General features: G+C 33.6%; 3 protein-coding genes across 3 annotated transcripts; 2 read left to right on the top strand and 1 right to left on the bottom strand.

Moving 5' to 3' along the window:
• Positions 1 to 448: 448 nt before the first annotated feature.
• Positions 449 to 844, top strand: LOC140180670 (uncharacterized). The gene has a single exon (XM_072221938.1). The coding sequence runs from the start codon at positions 449 to 451 to the stop codon at positions 842 to 844; it is 396 nt and encodes a 131-aa protein (XP_072078039.1).
• A 7,531-nt stretch (positions 845 to 8,375) lies between these two features.
• LOC112765995 (plastocyanin) lies at positions 8,376 to 9,307 on the bottom strand. Its single transcript, XM_025811848.2, has one exon. The coding sequence runs from the start codon at positions 9,008 to 9,010 to the stop codon at positions 8,498 to 8,500; it is 513 nt and encodes a 170-aa protein (XP_025667633.1). The 5' UTR covers positions 9,011 to 9,307; the 3' UTR covers positions 8,376 to 8,497.
• Positions 9,308 to 14,762: 5,455 nt separating this feature from the next.
• On the top strand, positions 14,763 to 15,983 carry LOC112763613 (uncharacterized). Its single transcript, XM_025809240.1, has 3 exons — positions 14,763 to 14,807; positions 14,916 to 15,189; positions 15,274 to 15,983. The coding sequence occupies exons 1-3, from the start codon at positions 14,763 to 14,765 to the stop codon at positions 15,981 to 15,983; spliced, it is 1,029 nt and encodes a 342-aa protein (XP_025665025.1).
• Positions 15,984 to 19,768: the final 3,785 nt, after the last annotated feature.

Genomic DNA, 19,768 nt, shown 5'->3' with positions numbered 1-19,768 from the left:
GGCTCGGAGCTCGGCTTACCATCCTCAGTCCGATGGCTAGACCGAGGTGCTTAACAGGTGTTTGGAGATGTACCTTCGTTGTTATACTCAAGACAATCCTAGGACTTGGTGTAGGATGCTTCCATGGGTGCAGTTCAGTTATAATACTTCCTTTCATTCGGCAATCGGCATGTCTCCCTTTAAGGCCTTGTTCGGGCGAGATCCTCCGCCTCTTCTCTGATATGTCGCAACTTCTACAGACGCTCCAACTGTCCAGGAACAATTACAACAGCGCGATTCCCTGCTAATAGTCTTGAAATCCCACTTCGGGAGAGCTCAGGCCCGGATGAAGGCCACGGCTGATAGCAAGCGCCGTGACCTGGAATTTCAGCTTGGTGACCTTGTTTATGTCAAGCTTCAACCATATCGTCAACATTCCGTGGCCTTTTGAAAGAACCAGAAGCTGTCAATGCACTACTTCATCCCTTTTCCCGTGGTGCAGCGTGTGGGCAAAGTCGCATACAAGTTGGAGCTTCCATCCACAGCAAATATACACCCAGTTTTCCATATTTCTCTCCTTAAGAAGTGTGTAGGCAGGCCACCTTCGGTTACTCTACCGGCGCCTCTGACAGTTGATGAGAACGGGTGCAAATTGCTGCCTCTCCGGGTGTTAGGACATCAAATGATCAAGGTGGATAATACTTGGCAGGAGCAGGTGTTAATTCAATGGCAGCACCTTTCGTCGGAGGAAGCGACATGGAAAGGGTATGAGGACATGCGCCATCTTCATCCTTCCTTCGAGCTTGAGGACAAGGTCAATGTCCATGGCGGCGGTGTTGATACAAAGAGGGAAAAAAGGGTGTGACAACAGAGGCTTAAGAAGGGAGAAAAGGCCCCTATAAAAAGTGTATGATGTGAGTCTTCCCTTCTGACTTCGTATCTTTTCTCTCTGTGCATTCTTTCTAAAATTCCCAAATTCTATCTTCAATTCCCTTTCGCAGGTGAACCTGGACTCCACCCATTGATTTCTTCATTCTTTCTATATAATTCTTCTCATACTCTGAACTACTAAGATTATTCCTTTTCATTGCTATACTATAGTTGTACTGTTTTTATTCTTCATTATAATTCTCTATAGCTTGCAATTGTTATCAAATACTTGCTACAATTAGGTAAAAATTATGCCATTATATTTTATTAACCTTTATGATTAATTCAATAGATCCTTGCTCAGTATATATGTTATCTACATTAATTATATGCCAATATTTTTAGAAAAGAGCTAAAAGAGGAGATATATAAATATATATAATATTATTGCTATATAAGAAGCAGATATAAATTGCTACGTTCTTTTTTATTATATTATACAACTTAAAATTATAATATCATGTTAATATTAATTCTAGATACTTGCTACAAGTATATCAAATTTGATTATGACTCTAAATAAATAAAATAGATAATAATAAATATTATTGTTTTTGTTTTTTACATTCAATATTTACTATAAATATAAAAAGTAAAATAACTAATGAATAAAGATATGAGTGAAAAATAAAACATAATAATTAAAATTTAATTTGTTAACTAATTAATCTTGTGTCCATACATCATCATCATCATCATCATTATCATCATCATCAACTAATTAAAGTAAAAGAAAAAGAACTATATAATTACGAACTATTATTAGAATGAATGAGAATTAGAACATTAATTATTGTGGATACAATTATCTACTAACAAAATTGTTTTACATGAATGAGAATTAGAATTATATCAATTAATATCATTATAATGAATAAAAATATCGATAATTGATAATTAGTTTAATATATAATGCATCGAATATTAATTTGATATAATTATAATGAAGATATTTTTTAAAATAATATAATCATGTATTATTCATGAGCTAATTGTAATATAATTAGAATAAATTTATTTGGGAGGAAAAAAAATTCATGTGTAATTTTCATAAATTACAATAATTTTTTTTATTTCTGTATATGTATACATTAATTTTGTTAAATAATTTTAAATATTTTCTTATTTATGCATACATATATATTAATTATACATAAAAATATTTAAATTGCATATATTAATTATTTTTTGTTATAATTATTTCTTTTTATATATATATATATATATATATATTATTCATCGTGCAATAATTTTTTATGTTTTATATCCATATAGTCTCTAATTCCGGTCCTATTCATATGCAAACTATACACAATTTTTTTAATAGAGCAATTTTAATTTTTCGTTTTTCTTTCTTTCACGTACCATTTCTTTTTCGTTTAAATAGTGATATTTTAAGTTTTTTGTAACACCCCGTTTCCCTAAGCCTTACCTCTAGCCGTAAGGCAAAGAATAACAAAGTGCCACGACAGTTCTAGAGCTTATAATATATAATATATGTCCAAAAATGTTTATAACTAGAAGCCCGATGAAGGAATAAAAGCTCAAAATGCATAAGGCAGAATTACAAAACGCGAAGTGTTTACACACGAAAACTAAATGTATAGGTACGAATAGAACAAAACATAATAAATGTAAAACATTGTAGATAGCTCCAAGATACATAAGGTAATACTTAAAGTAAACAAGATATATATAAGTATGATGTACAAAAGAGGACTAGTCATAGCTTGCGGAGTTTAGGCCGGCTAGTCAAACTGAATACAACAGAGTTTTGAAGTTTTAAAACAGCAACAACCTATCTCTCAAAGTTTTCAGAAATAAAGCCTCTAAGGCAACAAGGTTATATAAATACAAAGGATGAAAGAGAGAGACTTTATCTAAATAGAGCAGAATAAAATAAATATGAAACCATACTCCGCTCTGTACCATCTCGCAACTCACTGAGGTGGGCTACGACGTGTATCTGAAAAACAACAACAACCTATGGTATGAGAATCGGAGGTTCTCAGTATGGTAACAGTGCCCAATATATAAGATGTAAGGTTCCGGGAAGACAAAGGCAATCCTAGAACTTCACACCAAAAACAGATATTCAAGCTTAGCAAATTAAATAACGTAAACCGTAAACAATAAACAGGGTTATCTAAACTTAGGAGATTTCTAACTAGTACTATTCACACTGTTGTATTTCACAGCCTTTGCCAACCTAACCTCCGTGCGATCCCATCGCCACCGCCTTCCAAACCCTCCTCAATCCCAGTAGAAAACAAAAGTAATGCAGACAAGTAAAACACAAGTAAAGTACATGTACAGCAAATAGAACAATTAGCAAGTAAACATGTGATTCATTTAGGCATAATAGAAATTAAGCAAATTAAACAAGAAGGTAGAAGATGCATATGATGAATGCCTTTCCTATTGGCTCGTGATATCACTTGTCAGTCTATAAATGCCAACCCGATACATCTTTTCGGATGTAGCTTTTCTACCACTCCCACGGATATAATGTCGGGCACACTATATTGACCCACGGATATAGTGCCGGGCATACTCTATTAACCCACGGATATAATGCCGATCACACTCGCATGCGTAACCCAAGGATATGGTGCCTGACACACTCTTGCATCAGAAAAGGTTATTAATCATAATTCATTACCAGGGACATAGTGCCCTGTATACTATCGTACTTAACCTAAGGATATAGTGCTTGGCACACTCTCAACATTCAACAAGATCATTATTCCTTTTTGAGTTATCATCATACTTAGCCCAAGGATATAGTGCCTGGCACACTCTCAACATTCAACAAGTTCATCACTCCTTTTTGAGTCATCAACTCATCATAACCATCATCATTTTCCATTTTCTCAAATTTGCCATCAACTATCATCACCTCTCAAGTCCTCTTAGTCATCCCCAATAAAGTATTCTGCCCACTTACCCACCACTTCAGCAACCTAAACCTCCATCTTCTAAACTCATAAACAAAAATACCCCCTTTTAATTCACTTATTGTTTTCTCCCTTGATTCAAGATCCAAAAACTGGCAAAAAAGTTTTAAATAAGTGTTACGAAAGTTTGCAAACTTGTTGGGAGGGTAAAACGGTTAAAAACAAGGTTTTTATTGAAAACAGGGCAGTATGCGTACGCATAGGGTTCTGCATACGCACGCCCAGAAGAGTTTTTTCAGCTTGTGCGTAGGCATGATGTTGTGCGTACGCACAACTTGCAAATTTCACAGAGTGTATGTGCGCACCAGAGTGTGCGAACGCTCTCAACAGTAGGCATATCCCTGTGTGTGCGTGCGCACCAAAGTGTGCGTACGCACGTTTTCAAAAATCACATGGTGTGCGTGCGCACAAAGGTGTGGTACGCACAAGTCAAAACATGGCCCCTGTTCAGAGCACGCGCAGAACAGTGTGCATGCACACACAAACCAGAAATCACAAATTCTGCAACATCACAGAATTCAGATTTTTTTGACACTAACTTCCAACGATCATATCTTCATCTACAAAATTCTAATTTCTACAAAATCTATACTGTTTTAAAGCTCTTGTAATTATCTTAATTTGATACAAAAAATTTCAAAAACTGTAGCTTAAGATATGATCCGCCAAAGTTGGCCTAAAACCTATTTTTACCAAAAGCTTAAAAACTCGAATTCACTAAATCTCTCAATTCAAAACCAAACTACTCACAATCCAAACAATACCAAAACAACACAAAGTTTCATACCACTCATTTCTTAAAAATCAACCATTCAATCATCTAAATCATTTAATACTCACCTCATCGAACTTTAACATTCAACCTAAGTTCACATCAAATTCCTTCAACCACCATTCAATATTAACACCAATCCCAAGATTCAAAATCAAAAATCATCATCAACATATATCATCACACATCATAATAATCATCAATATCCTTCATTCCAAACCATCACAAATATTTTACATTAACTTATTACCATAAATTCTCATAATCTTCATTATTCATCAATATAACTAATCACCATCAATACTCATCAACACCAATAATTACCAACAATCATCATCAACCACAATAATCCAATACAACCAATAATTAATGTTAATTCACATATAATTATTCATACACTGATATTATTCAATCCTATCTTAGGGTCAACTAGTCTAAGTATCCAGAAACATTACATATTACATAAAGAAAACTGAAACCATACCTTAGCCGATTCCCAGTATGCTCAAACACCAAACTTGATTCCAACAATCTTCCACCAAGCTCCAAACCACCAAAAGCCACAACCAACTCCAAAAACAAGCTTCATACATACAACATAACCATGCATTAATAACTGAAGCTCACACTACACCAAACCACAAGGATATAAAAGTTCCTTACCTTATCCAATGAAGATTAGGGGTAAAATTCAACAATTACCCGCTACTAGAGATCACCTAAACGATCAAAATCACAAAATTTGCTCAAAAACCAAATCAAAAAACAAAGAAAAACTAGGGCAGGAAACTGGAGCTTAAGATGCGAGTTCTTACCAGAAAAGCCTAAATAGAAACAAAGATCTCGACAAGAGCTTCGCGTGATCACAAATGGCTCATCAATCGGAGCTCTGTAACTCAAGTTATGGTTCCCGAAAGGTGACAATAAATAGTAACCAAGCCAAACCTTCTTCCCTCTCTCAACTCCACGAGCTCTTCCTCTCTCTGAGCTGAAAGTGGCTGTTTTGCCACTTAAATGGGGTTTATATATGTTGGACTTGGGCTCAACTTGGGTCCGGTCCAATCCGTTAACGTTTTTAGTTCGTTTGGCCCACTTTGGACCAAAACCTTTAAAATTAGCACCCGGTTTTCGATTTTCAAATTATTTTTAACCTTTCAAAATAATAAATCAATTTTCAAAATCTTATTTTTCTCAAAATACGGTACCAGACAGTCTAAAGTCGGTACTGCCGCCTTAAGTACTGATACATATTTTTACAAAACTTTTCGCAAAAGATACATTTTTTCACTCAGAGAAAATTCACTGAATCCAAATTTCACCTTTTAAGTATCAAATTAAAACTTCTAAATTTTGAATCTATTATGGACAGTTAAAAATTATTATTTTATTGAAACAGTTATGCCGGTTCTTACATTTTTTCTCTTTTTTTTAATTACACTTCTATTAATAATTGCATTACTAATCTGAAATACAAAAAGAGAAAAAAAGGTGATACATATATCCAAAAAAAAACTTATAAATCAGAAAAAAAGAAATTTTATATTAAAACATTTAAAAATAACATATCCAAGAAAAATAGTCGTAATATGTAAATTGAGGCAACAATTTAAATTTCTCTAAAACTAATTTAAGCAAATACTAATATTAAAACTAAATTACTTAAATAATATTTAATCTATTCTAGTCCTTAGACACGTATAGATTAGAATCATTCTCGTAACGACAAACAACTGAAAAAATATCGTAAGTTTGAACATTTAGAATTCGTATAAATTCAGACTATCCCCTTGTTAAATAAGCTTCATTATTTGCTATCCATGCAATGCGGCAAGGTATAGAATTACCACACTGAGAAACTAAACTGACACTTATTCTCTTCAATGGTATTGCATTGATACAAAAGAAGGCTGATAATTTCTGAAAAAAATCACAATGTTATAAAATTATTTAATTAACAAAAATATTTAAATAAGAAAATTTAAATATATTACCAAGTGTTGAAATTGTATCTCCGAGTTTGACACGAATTTACCAAAACTAAACTTAAATTGAGGGATTTCAATCTCATTTTGTGCTCCACTTCGAAGATTTTTGGGCAGACGTAGAAAGTATGGAGGGGGTGGAACTTGAACCTAGCCTACAAAACTTTGTGGAAACAATTCCTCGATAAAAAATTGAGCTCCTCCTAAAAAAACTAACTTTACCCACATTCCATTAGGTTAGTCATAATATGTTAGCAGATCCAACCATCATTCAGTAAAATAGAATTTACTGCCCCTTCTTTAGACGCTTACATCCATGTAGTTAGAATCTGAATAAGTGAATATAACACGATGAGGTATTCATAGATGTGGTGCATTGTAAACGATTGCGGCAAAAGACAATCGCACTGGAACGTTAGACGAAAAGAATAAGTTGGAGTAAGAACAATCATTAAATTATCAAAAGAATAATATAATAGAATGAGTATATAAAAAATACTATAAAAAAATTATAAATTGTACCTTAAGAGGAACAACTTCAATGAAAAACGAAGAATACATTCTTATTGTATGAAATAGTAAAAGAAGAATAATAAATTAAAAAAATGAATTGACTCTCAGATCTAGGCTTATGTACCACAAAAACCACTATATATAGGTTTTATTAGAACAAAAGTAATTATGTAAATTAGTTAATATGAAGGTAATTTTGATTATTTATGTTAGTTATACATCATATATTTGTTTTGTTAAAATTATATGATTTTATCATATTATGATTAGAATCATAATTTTTACCATGATTAGAATAACCCGTGCCAACTTCATATCATTATCATATCATATTATTATTATTATTATTATTATTATTATTATTATTATTATTATTATTAGGCAAGTTCAATTTTCATAGATCAATTCACCATATAATTAGGACAAAGCTCTAGAGGCGGATGGTAAAATAAATAGCTAATTCTGTAACTTGTGTATCATATTGCTTGAATTTATTCAAATTTCATTGTAATTTATCCCTACTATGCTGAATTTTAACAGACAAACACAAAATCTTGTTTGCAACATCTTGAAAAAATAATTCTTGAATGAAATTATAATTCCAATTCCTGTTTTCGATAATTAGGTCACTTTTGGAACCAACTTAGAAATTACCTGTCTGTTTGGGATGTCGGATACGGTGGAGACCATCAAAAATCTTTAAAGATTCGGATATTCTCTCGACTTAAAGACCTTTTTTAACAATCTTTCAACTATAATTGGATTGTGGTTCAAGTTTATTATTTAATTGATCATTATAAAAATTTAATTTTCATTTAAATTATCTTAAAAATTAATATAAAAACATTAAAATATAAAATATGATATATAACTGAATTTACGTTACTTTTATTAAGGATAACGAATAATCCTTGTATTAAGGTGATACTCGAAGAAACAAATTATTTGTCCGAAAATGACACTTTTAAATGTTGTTTATAATGAAAATTTTCAGCTCTTATGATTAATAATATGTTATTTGCATATATATATATATATATATATATATATATGGGATTGTTATCGGTTCTCAATAAATTTCATATATGCTTATTATACTTATACTCCATGTATCCTACCATTGATCCACTTATATCATTACCATGCTAGGACCCGCTATTTCACTAGTTTAAACTTTAAAGTTTGGTTGACTTGAGAAAGAAACGGTTTTTAAAACCGCAAATGAAGTAAACAAAGAGTAAATAGGGCATAATAATGTTTCATCTCATACAATAGTATCTCACAACATTCATTAAGCTCTTCTACACAGACAAAATTAACAGAATCATAAGATAAAAAGATGAAAATGCTCTTAAAGAAGGCACCTAGTTAACGGTGACTTTTCCAACCATACCAGCTCCTTGGTGAGGGGCACAGTAGAAAGAGTAGGTTCCTTTCTCACTCAAAGTAACACTGTAAACCTCACCAGGCCCATTGAGTAAGTCTTCTTCAGACATTGAGATTTTCGATGCGTCCACTCCACTGGGAATCTCATCCTCGTCGAACACAATGTTGTGTGGGAAACCAGCATTATTCTTGAACACGATCTTCTCTCCAGCAGCAACTGAGAAATCCTTTGGGATAAAAGCTAGAGACCCATCATCACCACCGAGCAAGACCTCAATGGCCATGGCATTGCTGGCTAGCACTGCGCTGGCAGCGGTGGCCACAACAGCTACTCCAACGTCCTTGAGTGATGCCTTCACGCCGAGCCTTGGAAACTGGGGTCCTGACACCTTAGCTCCGGCACTAACTTTAGCGGTGGCGTTTATTGTAGCTGCCTTTAGGCCAATAAATGATGGAATGGTAACAGCTGCGGAGGTAGTGACGGTAGCCATGTTTGAAGATTGAACTTATCTGCGTGTGGTGGATTATAAGTGAATAAAATGAGAGGCACTGAAGGAAAGTGATTCTTTATACTTTATAGCATTAAGGATTGGGCGGAAGTATAGATTGGTGTTTGTGTGGTTGAGATGCGTTGGGAAATGAGTGATATATATGGAGAGTAGGCGTGATAGATAAGGATTCTGAGCTCTAGTGTCTTGTGTTATCTGATGAGGATTGCTGCTATTGGTCAGATGGAATGTTATCGTATGATGTGGATCAGATTTTTTTTTAATTTTATGGTGAGGTTGAAACACATTCTTAACAGAGTAGTTCAAATATTTATATGGGTGTAATTTAAATATTAATTTTTATTTTTAAAAATATCAATTTTAAAAATATAATATTTAAAAATAAAATTATTATTTTTATTTGATTTATAAAATTTAATACTTTAAATATTGTATAATATTTTTGAGAACGAATAATTTTTTGTTTAGTTGAATTTAAATATTTTAAACATATTACGTAATATGTTAAAATTAATTTTTAATTATTTAAATTAAAAAATTAATGACTAAATTTAATAAATATATAAAAAAATTTACATATAAATATATTTTAATATAAATTTAATATAATCATTTTTAAATGAAAATATTTATTTTTATTTTTAAAAATATCTCTAATATTAAATATTTTTTAATTTTTTAAAAAATTAAATATAAATCTAATTAAATATTATTTTTTAATTTATTAAAATACTCTTAATAACAAATATCTTTAATTAAAATTATTATTGATTTTAAATTTTTTAATTTATTAAAATATTTCTAATATCAAATATTTTTAATTAAAGTTAATATTGTCACAATTAAATTTATTAAAATAGTCTTAATAATAAATATTACAATTAAAATTAGCACAAAATGCTTATCTAAATTTTTAAAAATTCTATAATCCATAATTTGTCTCATAATTTATAGTTAAATTTATACGTAACAAATTTCAAAAATTATATAGCATATATGTTATATTTATTAAAAACTGACAATCTAATAATTCATAAAAATATAAAAGTAGCAAAAACTCAAAAATGACAATAGTTCTCCCAGTTGAAGTTGGAACATTAAGATCCAATTTAGGTAAACAACTTAAATAAATTCTTTTGAAAAAAAGAATTTAAAGTATAATAACTTTTATTGATAGCAACTTATAAATAAGTTATTTTGTATTTTTAATTATAGAAGTACTTATGTTAAAATTTGTAGTGTTTGGATAAATAATTCAAAAAATATAATTTTTTTACACAAAAAAATAGATATTAAAATAACGATGATAAAAAATACTTGAAGAGATACATAAAAAGTGGAGAGATATTACAAAATAAGGGAATGACTATAATTGTTACAAGTGAATAACGATGTTCTTGTATGTAATAAATAATAATAAAATTCTAATTCACAATAATTTTGATGGCAATGCCAAAAAAATTATTGTATAGTTAGTGTTTGCTATTTTATTGTGTATGATATGGTAGTTGAAAATTAAAAACAAATGTAAAATGTCAATGTATATTTTGTTGCTGTTTTTTATTTTTTATTTTTTATTTTTTTACTCCTATGAGAACTCTCTCCTCCTTTATTGGGGTCAAGAACTTACTATAACTAATTATAAAAATAATAACAAGCTATATAAAAATAAAATCACATGTGAAAAAATAAAAGGGGAATGCTCCCATAAAAACGTAGAAAACGTCTTTTTTTAAAGATATTTTTTAATAATTAAAATTTAACATATATAATCACTTAAATTATATTATTTTTGTCAAAATTAGGTCAGACAAATTAATTTGATCGAAAAATAGTGAATCAAATTTTGAATCCATCTAAATTAATATTTTTTTTATAAAAAATGACTACAATATCTCTATTATATAAAATGACTAAAATACTCTTATTATATATATTAATTTTGAGAATCTTAAATTCTAGCCATTTTCTTCTCTATCGTTATAGGGTTAGAATTTAAAGTTTTCAAAATGAATATATATATATAGGGATATTATAGTTGTGTTTTATAATAGGGATATTGTAGTAATTTTTTATAAAAATATTAATTTATACCGGTTCAAAATTTAATTTATTAATTTTTTTTGTTAAATTGATTTGTCCGGTCTAATTTTAATAAAAATAATACAATTTAATTTATTTTATGTGTTAAATTTTAATTTTTAAAAAACATCTTTGAAAAAAGACGTTTTTAACATCTTTATTTAAGTGGTTTCCAAAATAAAATTGAAATTGAGATTTCATACCACACACAATGTTAAATATTATTTAATAATAAAAATAGAGTTGTAAAATGATAAAAAAAAACCTGAAAAAAATATATGCAGTAGGAATTTAGATATAATATTGTATGAAAATAGTGGTGGAGGGTCAATACTTCCAGCAGAATCATTACGTGAAAATGGTGGTAGAGGGCTAGTACTTCTAGCACATAGAACACTCCGCGAAAATGATGGTAGAAGAGCAGTGGTTCTAGTAGATGGAACTTGCGTAAAAATGGTGGTGGAGAGCCAATATTTTCAGCACAAACAGAAAACATTTTTCACAGAGTCAAGAATAAAAGTAGATCTTTTTTAGTTTGAAGTTAATTTATTTTACGGAAATAATAAAATAATTTATTGAGAAGGAGAGAAGTCATATATTTCTATTTTTTCAAAAAGTTGTGAATTAAATTTTCGAAAAGTTAATTTTTTTTTTAAATAATACCAAACACGCGTACGGAATTTTTCATAATTCAAAAGTAAAAAAAAAAATAATATAGCCTATGCTACTTTTCGAAGGGGTTCTATGTCAATTAAATTATTGTCTCTCACAATACCAAGAACAACTTTTATTCTATCTTCAATACTCAAATCAGAAATATTTCTCAAATAATTTCTATAATTATAGCTAAAACAGAAAATCTCATCAACATTTCTAAACTTGATCCATGATGCTAAGCACTATTACATTCAAAGCTCACAAAATAAAAATGTTGATACTAAAGTATTCTCTAGTCTGCCACAAGGTAAAGCATATTATAAAGTATAATAAAACAGAACCGCATAGTGAGTCACAAAGAGGAGTGAACAGTGAGAACAATAATTAACATCCGAAATAAAATGAATTAGAACTAACGATTGTAATTAACACACAAGCAGGCAGATTAAGAAGCAAAACATTGAACAAAAAGCAATAGGGAACATTGTCCAATTCAATGAAGTACTTTTTAACTAGTTATACTGAAAAACAATCAATCAAGTATGTATATGGCTGCATAAGATCCTTTCTAATAATTAATGAAAAAAAACACCCACCAAATTAAAGCAGCAATACAGAATTACAGATAGACCAATATTATATAGAATTTATGCTCAACCTCACAATTCAAAAACTTATGCAATAAAACAATTGATCAAACTAAATTAATACCCAGAGTCAATATAAAAATAATGTTTCTAAAATACTAAAGTCTAGCAGCATAACAATATAAATATGGATAAGAAATTAAAGAGAATCAATTAATCGATCTTGTGCATTTTTTTAACAAGCTGGCCCATTTGGAACCTCCGGAACATGAAATGAAGAGCTGAATACTGTATACCGAATTTGGATCCTCTAAATTTTGAATTTTCACTTTAGAGGGTAAAGTGTGATTTCTTACCCTTGAATGATTTCTCTATCATAATTTCTCTTGATCCCATCTATAAAATAAATGGTGGGAGATCACACTTTACCTTCTAAAATAAAATTCAAAATTTAAAGGATCCAAATCCATGTATACTAAGAAAAATAAAAAACAAAGAGACGAATACTGTCATCTTGACCCTCTCTCTTTGACCCATTATGCAAATTTAAAAAGTATAACATCAAAATACAATTCACGTCCCCAAAAAAAAACCCTTCAAAATACAATTATGCATAGCTGCTAAGGGTTAGTTCGAGTGACAAAACTTTGTGCCTCTTAATAAGTTACATTTGGATTCGAAATTTGGTATAGACTAAATAATAAAAAATTTTTGGTGTTAGGTATGTGAGTATATAGTGTGTGTGTGTGTTTGTCATATAATGCCTAATGATTTAACACGGGTAAAAAGAAAATGCTGCAAACGAAAAAGGATGAAAAAACAAAATAAGATAAAAAGGAATCACTTTTCGAATGAAATAGAAATGGAAAACAAGAATGAGATGTATGCATTAGACCAAAACATTAATAAAGTAACATTAAATAAATAAAAAATCTGAAACTTAAGAAGCTTAATCTCTTTAGTCTTTGTTGAAAAAAATCATCAAACACTAAATATTAGTTAGCCACTCACAGCATTCTTACATTTTCTTCACATGAGATTTATATGGAACTATCCAATTCAAATAACACACTAACAAAGTTCATGTCATAACTATTTGACAAAATTTTTTAAATTTAGCACAAACCCTCATGCCAATAACTCACAACACAGCCAGAATTCGGCAAAAATAAAAATTAAATAACAAATAAAAAATAAAAATTCAAACGTAAACATTGACAAACCACATATTCTAGTAGAAAGTCAATTACAACATTAACAGTTTAAAAGGAAAAAAAGTACAAAAAAAAAAAAAAAATAGATAAAGTGTTTGTTTGAGTGTCATTAAGTTGATAAAAAATATATTTTTTAATGAAAAAATATCTTTCTATTTTTTAGCGTATTTAGTAAATTTCTAGTAATAAAAGTAAAAGTACTAAAAAAATAAAAAATATATTTTTTGAGAAACTAATTTATATTTTTTTAAAAGATCTTTTTTATTAAAAAATACATAATAAATAAACAAAAAGTACTTTTTATTGTTATGTCTAAATATAATTGATAAATAAAAATATCTTTTTGCATAAGATATCTAAACATAAAATTACTTTTATTTTTCTATAAGATCTTTTAAAAAAAAATTCGAAAAAGATTCTTTTTAGAAGCTCACCCAAATAAATCCGAATACCTAGATTTCTATAATGGAGATGTCAAACAATCATAGATGCATAAACACTTCATTAAAATACTGAGGTATCCTAAACCCAAATCCTTACCTAAAAAAGAAAATATTGTGCTAAAAAAAGATGAACAAAGTTACAGAAGACAAATTAAACTCTGTTTAGTAGTTGATCCGGCCGTTACAAATCCAACATCATAAATCGGCTTACTCATTCATAACTTGGCATTATTCACGTTATTATTCAGAAAGCTGGCGTTATAGTTCGGCATTACAGTCATTAATCGGCCATTAACGTTATTAATCGGCCACTTACGTTACAACTCAGCTCAACGGACTGTTTTTAATTATGAAACGTCCAACCTGACATCTCACCCTTATTATTGCTCTTTAATACAAGCAATAAACAGAAAGCGCAACCGACTTGCACATAGCCTCCTATAAAAGGTATGATCTCCCATCCTAAAAGGATACATTGAATTCTCAATACTGACTTAAGCTTCGGAGTGCCTTTGCAGGTACACCCCCCCAGTTTCTTGCTCAAAGCTCTACGCGATTGGACACCCTCTTGGAGTAAAGCTCGGATTGTCATAAGGTTTATAGGCCGGCACCGAAGATAATAACTCGACGTCGACTCCCAGAGAGGGAGCTCTCCCTCCAGGTATCCATACAAGAACAATTGGCGCCCACCGTGGGGCCGAGAATATAATCCCTTCCATATATCATCGGCCTCGAGGTTCTCGCCTGAGTCATGGCTGAACGACTTCCACCCATACCATCCGAACTCCTTCAGATGGTGACTGAGTTACAACAAGCCAACCAGCGCATGACCGAGGAGAACCAAAGAATGGCATAGCAAATTGCCAACTTGAATAACACTCGAATTGAAAACAACAATGATCAGCAAGAACGAACAGAAGATGCAGAGCAGCAGTCAGGGCCAACACATGTCTCAGACACTGCTCGACAGGAGGGGGAGCAACCCGAGTATAATGAGGAAGCTCAGCAAGACAACAAGAATGATGATCAGGAAAGCTCCCCTGGACCATTCATGGCTGAAGTGTTGAACTTCGTGCTACCCCGAAGGTTTACTCTACCGACCACCCTAACTCCCTATGATGGGTTAGGTGATCCGAAGAAATACATCAAGAAGTTCACCTCCATAATGATAGTAAACGGTGCATCTGATAAAGTTTTATGTCGTTGTTTTCCATCTTACTTAGACGGTCCTGCACTTGATTGGTTTTGTTCTTTGCCTGCAGGTTCTATTTCTCGATTTCGAGACATATCAAAGCCCTTTGAGGAGCACTTTGCTGGATTGGCCATCTACTTACATGACTCCGACTATCTGAACATAATCAAGCAAGGTCAGCACGAAAGCCTCAAGGACTACATGACGCGCTTCACAAAGATAGCCCTAAGTATACCCAACCTCCACCCCGAGGTGGAGCTACACGCTATAAAAAGCGGATTGCAACCAGGAAAGTTCCAGGAAACTATTGTCGTGGCCAAACCTAAGACTATGGCCGCGCTTCACGAAAAGGCGAAAGGTCAGATCGACATCGAGGAACTCCGGCAAGCACGGAAAACAGAAAAGCCTCATTACAGAGACGACGACAGAACTCGAGACAAAAAGAAGAACTTCAAACCGACTTCGCGATATGAGTCCTACACTCAATTCAACACAAAACGCGATGATATCATCAAGGAAATCTTGAATTCAAAATTAATCAAGCCACCAAGAAAAGCCGGCAGTTACCCAGATTCAAAAGGTGCAGACCGATCAAAATACTGCTCTTTCCACCAGAAGCACGGACACACTACCGACGACTGTGTCATCGCCAAAGACCTACTGGAGCGACTAGCTCGGCAAGGTCACCTGGACAAATACATCGGCGGCCACATACAGCAGCGAACACCCCCCTCTGGAGACCAAAACTCCGCCACGCCACATGGCCGAGAAAAAGACTGACCGAACAACACCCATCCCGAAAAACCAACACGTGTAATTAACTATATTTCCGGAGGTTTTGCAGGTGGAGAAGCCACAAGCTCGGCAAGAAAGAGATCTTACCGATTTATGCTTTCCATCAATACCGATCAACTTCAACAGCAGACACTACCAAACTCCCCACAGATAACATTCCAGACAGCCGATCATTACAACAGTACAACAAATCTCGATGACCCGGTCGTAATCTCCCTGCAACTCGGAGATCTCCTAGTAAAAAAGGTGTTGCTGGACCCTGGGAGCAGTGCGGATGTCCTATTTCACTCCACATTCCAGAAGATGAAATTAAGCAGCAACATCCTCCAACCTTCTACTGGAGACCTGGTAGGTTTCTTAGGTGAGCGAGTCCCGGTCATGGGCTCTGTGTGGTTACAAACCACACTCGGTGAGTTTACCTCGTCAAAAACTTTAAAACATTCAATACTTAGTTGTTGATTGCTTCAGTCCTTACAATTTAATACTTGGCCGACCTTTCTTAAATAAATTCGGCGCTATAGTATCTACAATTCATCTTTATGTTAAGTTCCCTTTGCAGGATAACACAATTGCAACCATTCACAATGATGCCCGAGAAGCGAGGGAATGCTACAACAATAGTCTTAAAAGACCTAACCGAAACACAAAAGCCCATGTTCACAACATCGGCAACATGAATGACCAACAAATGCTGGCCGACCTTGATCCCAGAGCAGGAACACTGGAACGGCCAACCCCAACAGAAGACCTGAATAAAATCTATCTCACAGAAAGCATGGACAAATTCACATATGTCGGATCAACATTATCCTCAGAAGAAAAATCCTCATTCCGAGCATTCTTACAGCAAAATGCCGACCTGTTTGCCTGGACCCCGACTGATATGCCAGCATTGATCCCTCCATCATATCGCACAAGTTGGCATTAGACCCGTCTGTCTGACCAGTAACACAGAAAAAGAGGAATCTCGGCTATGACCAAAAACAAGCCTCCCTGGAAGAAACCAAGAAGCTCATCAACGCGGGCTTCATCCGAGAAATCAGATTCACAACGTGGCTAGAGAATGTCGTCATGGTTAAAAAAATAACGGTAAACGGCGCATGTGTGTTGATTTCACTGATCTCAACAAAGCGTGCCCCAAAGATTCCTACCCTTTGCCCTCTATTGATTGTTTAGTTGATAATGCCTCTGGTTTTGAAAAACTCAGCTTTATGGATGCATATTCTGGTTATAACCAGATCCAAATGCATTCAACCGATCAAAATAAGACAGCCTTTATTACTGAATATGGAAACTATTGTTATAAAGTCATGCCATTTGGCCTTAAGAATGCAGGTGCGACATATCAACGTCTAATGGAAAAAGTCTTCGCCAAACAAATCGGCAGGAACATTGAGGTCTACGTCGACGATATGGTCGCCAAGACAAAGAGCGGCAAAAATCACCTCGATGACCTCACAGAAATCTTCGGACAGCTAAGAAAATACAACATGCGGTTAAATCCCAAAAAGTGCGCATTTGGTGTTCAGAGCGGCAAATTTCTCGGCTTCCTGCTCACTAGCCGAGGTATTGAGGCCAACCCAGAAAAATGCCGAGCTATTTTAGACATGACAAGTCCACACACCATCAAGGAAGTCCAACGGTTAACAGGGAGACTTGCTGCACTCTCTAGATTCTTACCTTGCCTAGCTTCTAAATCTTTATATTTTTTCCAAACTTTAAAAAAGAAAAAGGCTTTCCAATGGACTGATGACTGTGAACAAGCATTCACAAGCATCAAAGAAACTCTTTCAAAACCACCAATTTTACAAACCCCCTTACAAGCGGAACCATTATTCTTATATTTATCAGTCACTAACTGGGCTATAAGCTCCGCTCTTGTTGCAGAAAGGGAAAAGAAACAGTTTCCGATCTATTTTACCAGGAAAACATTACAGAATGCCGAGCTTCGATATCCAAGCATCAAGAAACTTGCCCTAGCCCTTGTCTTCTCAGCCAGAAGACTCTGACCATATTTTCAGAGCCATAAAATCCATGTCCGGACAGATCATCATTTGCGGCAAGTCCTTCAAAAACCTGAGCTGGTTGACCGACTAGTCAAATGGTTGGTGGAGCTATCAGAATTTGACATCAAGTATGAAGGCCGAGCATCTATCAAATCCCAGTTTTTGGCCGACTTTATCGCCGAATTCTCGGTACCATGTACAGCTGAAGACTCCATTGAATGGTCTTTATACGTTGATGGGTCCTCAAACCCACAAGGGTGTGGAGCAGGTATCATTCTTGATGATAGCCATGGCAACGTCATCGAACATTCCCTCAATTTTTCCTTTAAAGCAAGCAACAATCAAAGTGAGTATGAAGCGCTAATTGCTGGCCTTAGACTCGCTGCCGACCTAAACATCACCGAACTTAAGGTATATTGTGACTCCTTACTCATCGTCCAGTAGGTAAACAACTTATACCAAGTAAAGGACCCTCTGCTTTCTAAATACCTGGATATCGTACAAAATTTACTTTCAAAGTTTTCTAAATATGAAATACAGCACATACCAAGGGAGAGTAATGGCCGAGTTGACATTCTATCTAAGCTCACCAGCACTCAACCTAATGGGTCATCACTTTATCAGTCAACACTGCCCAAGCCAAGCATTGAACTAACACAAATCTTAAGTGTAACACAGGAAGCAGATTGGAGATCTCCATACATATAGTATCTCCAGACAGGGATCTTGCCAGGCGACATTGAAAATACTCGACACTTCCGCCAGCAAGCCTCCTTTATTACAATTTATAATAATTTCCTATATTGACGAGGATTCTCTCATCCATTACTTAAATGTCTTTGCAGAACAGAAGCCGACCTCGCACTTGCTGAGGCACATGAAGGGATCTGTAGTACACACCTCGGAGCCCGAAGTCTGTCTTCAAAAATCCTCAAAGCTGGATTATATTGGCCGATAATATGACAGGATTGCCAAGCAAAGGTTAAAAGCTGTAACAACTGCCAGAAACACAGTCCAATCACACACCTCTCAGCCGAACTCCTACACTGTTCCGAGGTAAGTTGGCCGTTCTACCAATGGGGCATAGATATACTCGGCCCTTTTCCCCACAGCAGCAGGTCAGTTAAAATTCCTTGTGGTAGCAATTGATTATTTTTCCAAATGGATAGAGGCACAACCTCTAGCCAAGATTACATCACAACAAATGCTTTCTTTTGTTTGAAAATATATTATTTGTCGATTCGGCATTCCCCGGCACATTATCACAGATAATGGTCGCCAGTTTGCCGATAAAAAATTCACATCTTTCTTGCAGAACTTGAAAATCAAACAACACTTCTCATCAGTAGAGCACCCACAAACGAATGGGTTAGCTGAAGCCGCAAATAAAGTCATACTACATGCTCTAAGAAAGAAAGCCGCAAAAGGCCTCTGGGCCAAGCTTATCCCAGAGATCATATGGGGATACAACACAACAATTCACTCAACCACAAAAGAGACACCCTTCCGTTTAGTCTACGGCTCAAACGCAATGATTCCAGTAGAGATCTCCCAATCCTCATGACAAACCCCAATTTGAGGATTTATCTTATGATGATTTCAGGGGTTTTATCAATGATTCCACACACTTTCCATATGAAAATACAAGATTTTGCATTCCTTCCCTAGTTTTGCCTCATGAATGAAAACATGCTTGTTTTGCACTAAAATAGATACATTTCTAATCTTCTCTTGATGCCATTCGATACCGTGACTTGTGTGTTA

Source organism: Arachis hypogaea, chromosome 17 (genome assembly GCF_003086295.3).
Source record: "Arachis hypogaea cultivar Tifrunner chromosome 17, arahy.Tifrunner.gnm2.J5K5, whole genome shotgun sequence".
Classification (NCBI taxonomy): domain Eukaryota; kingdom Viridiplantae; phylum Streptophyta; class Magnoliopsida; order Fabales; family Fabaceae; genus Arachis; species Arachis hypogaea.
This window is presented reverse-complemented; position numbering and strand designations above follow the sequence as displayed.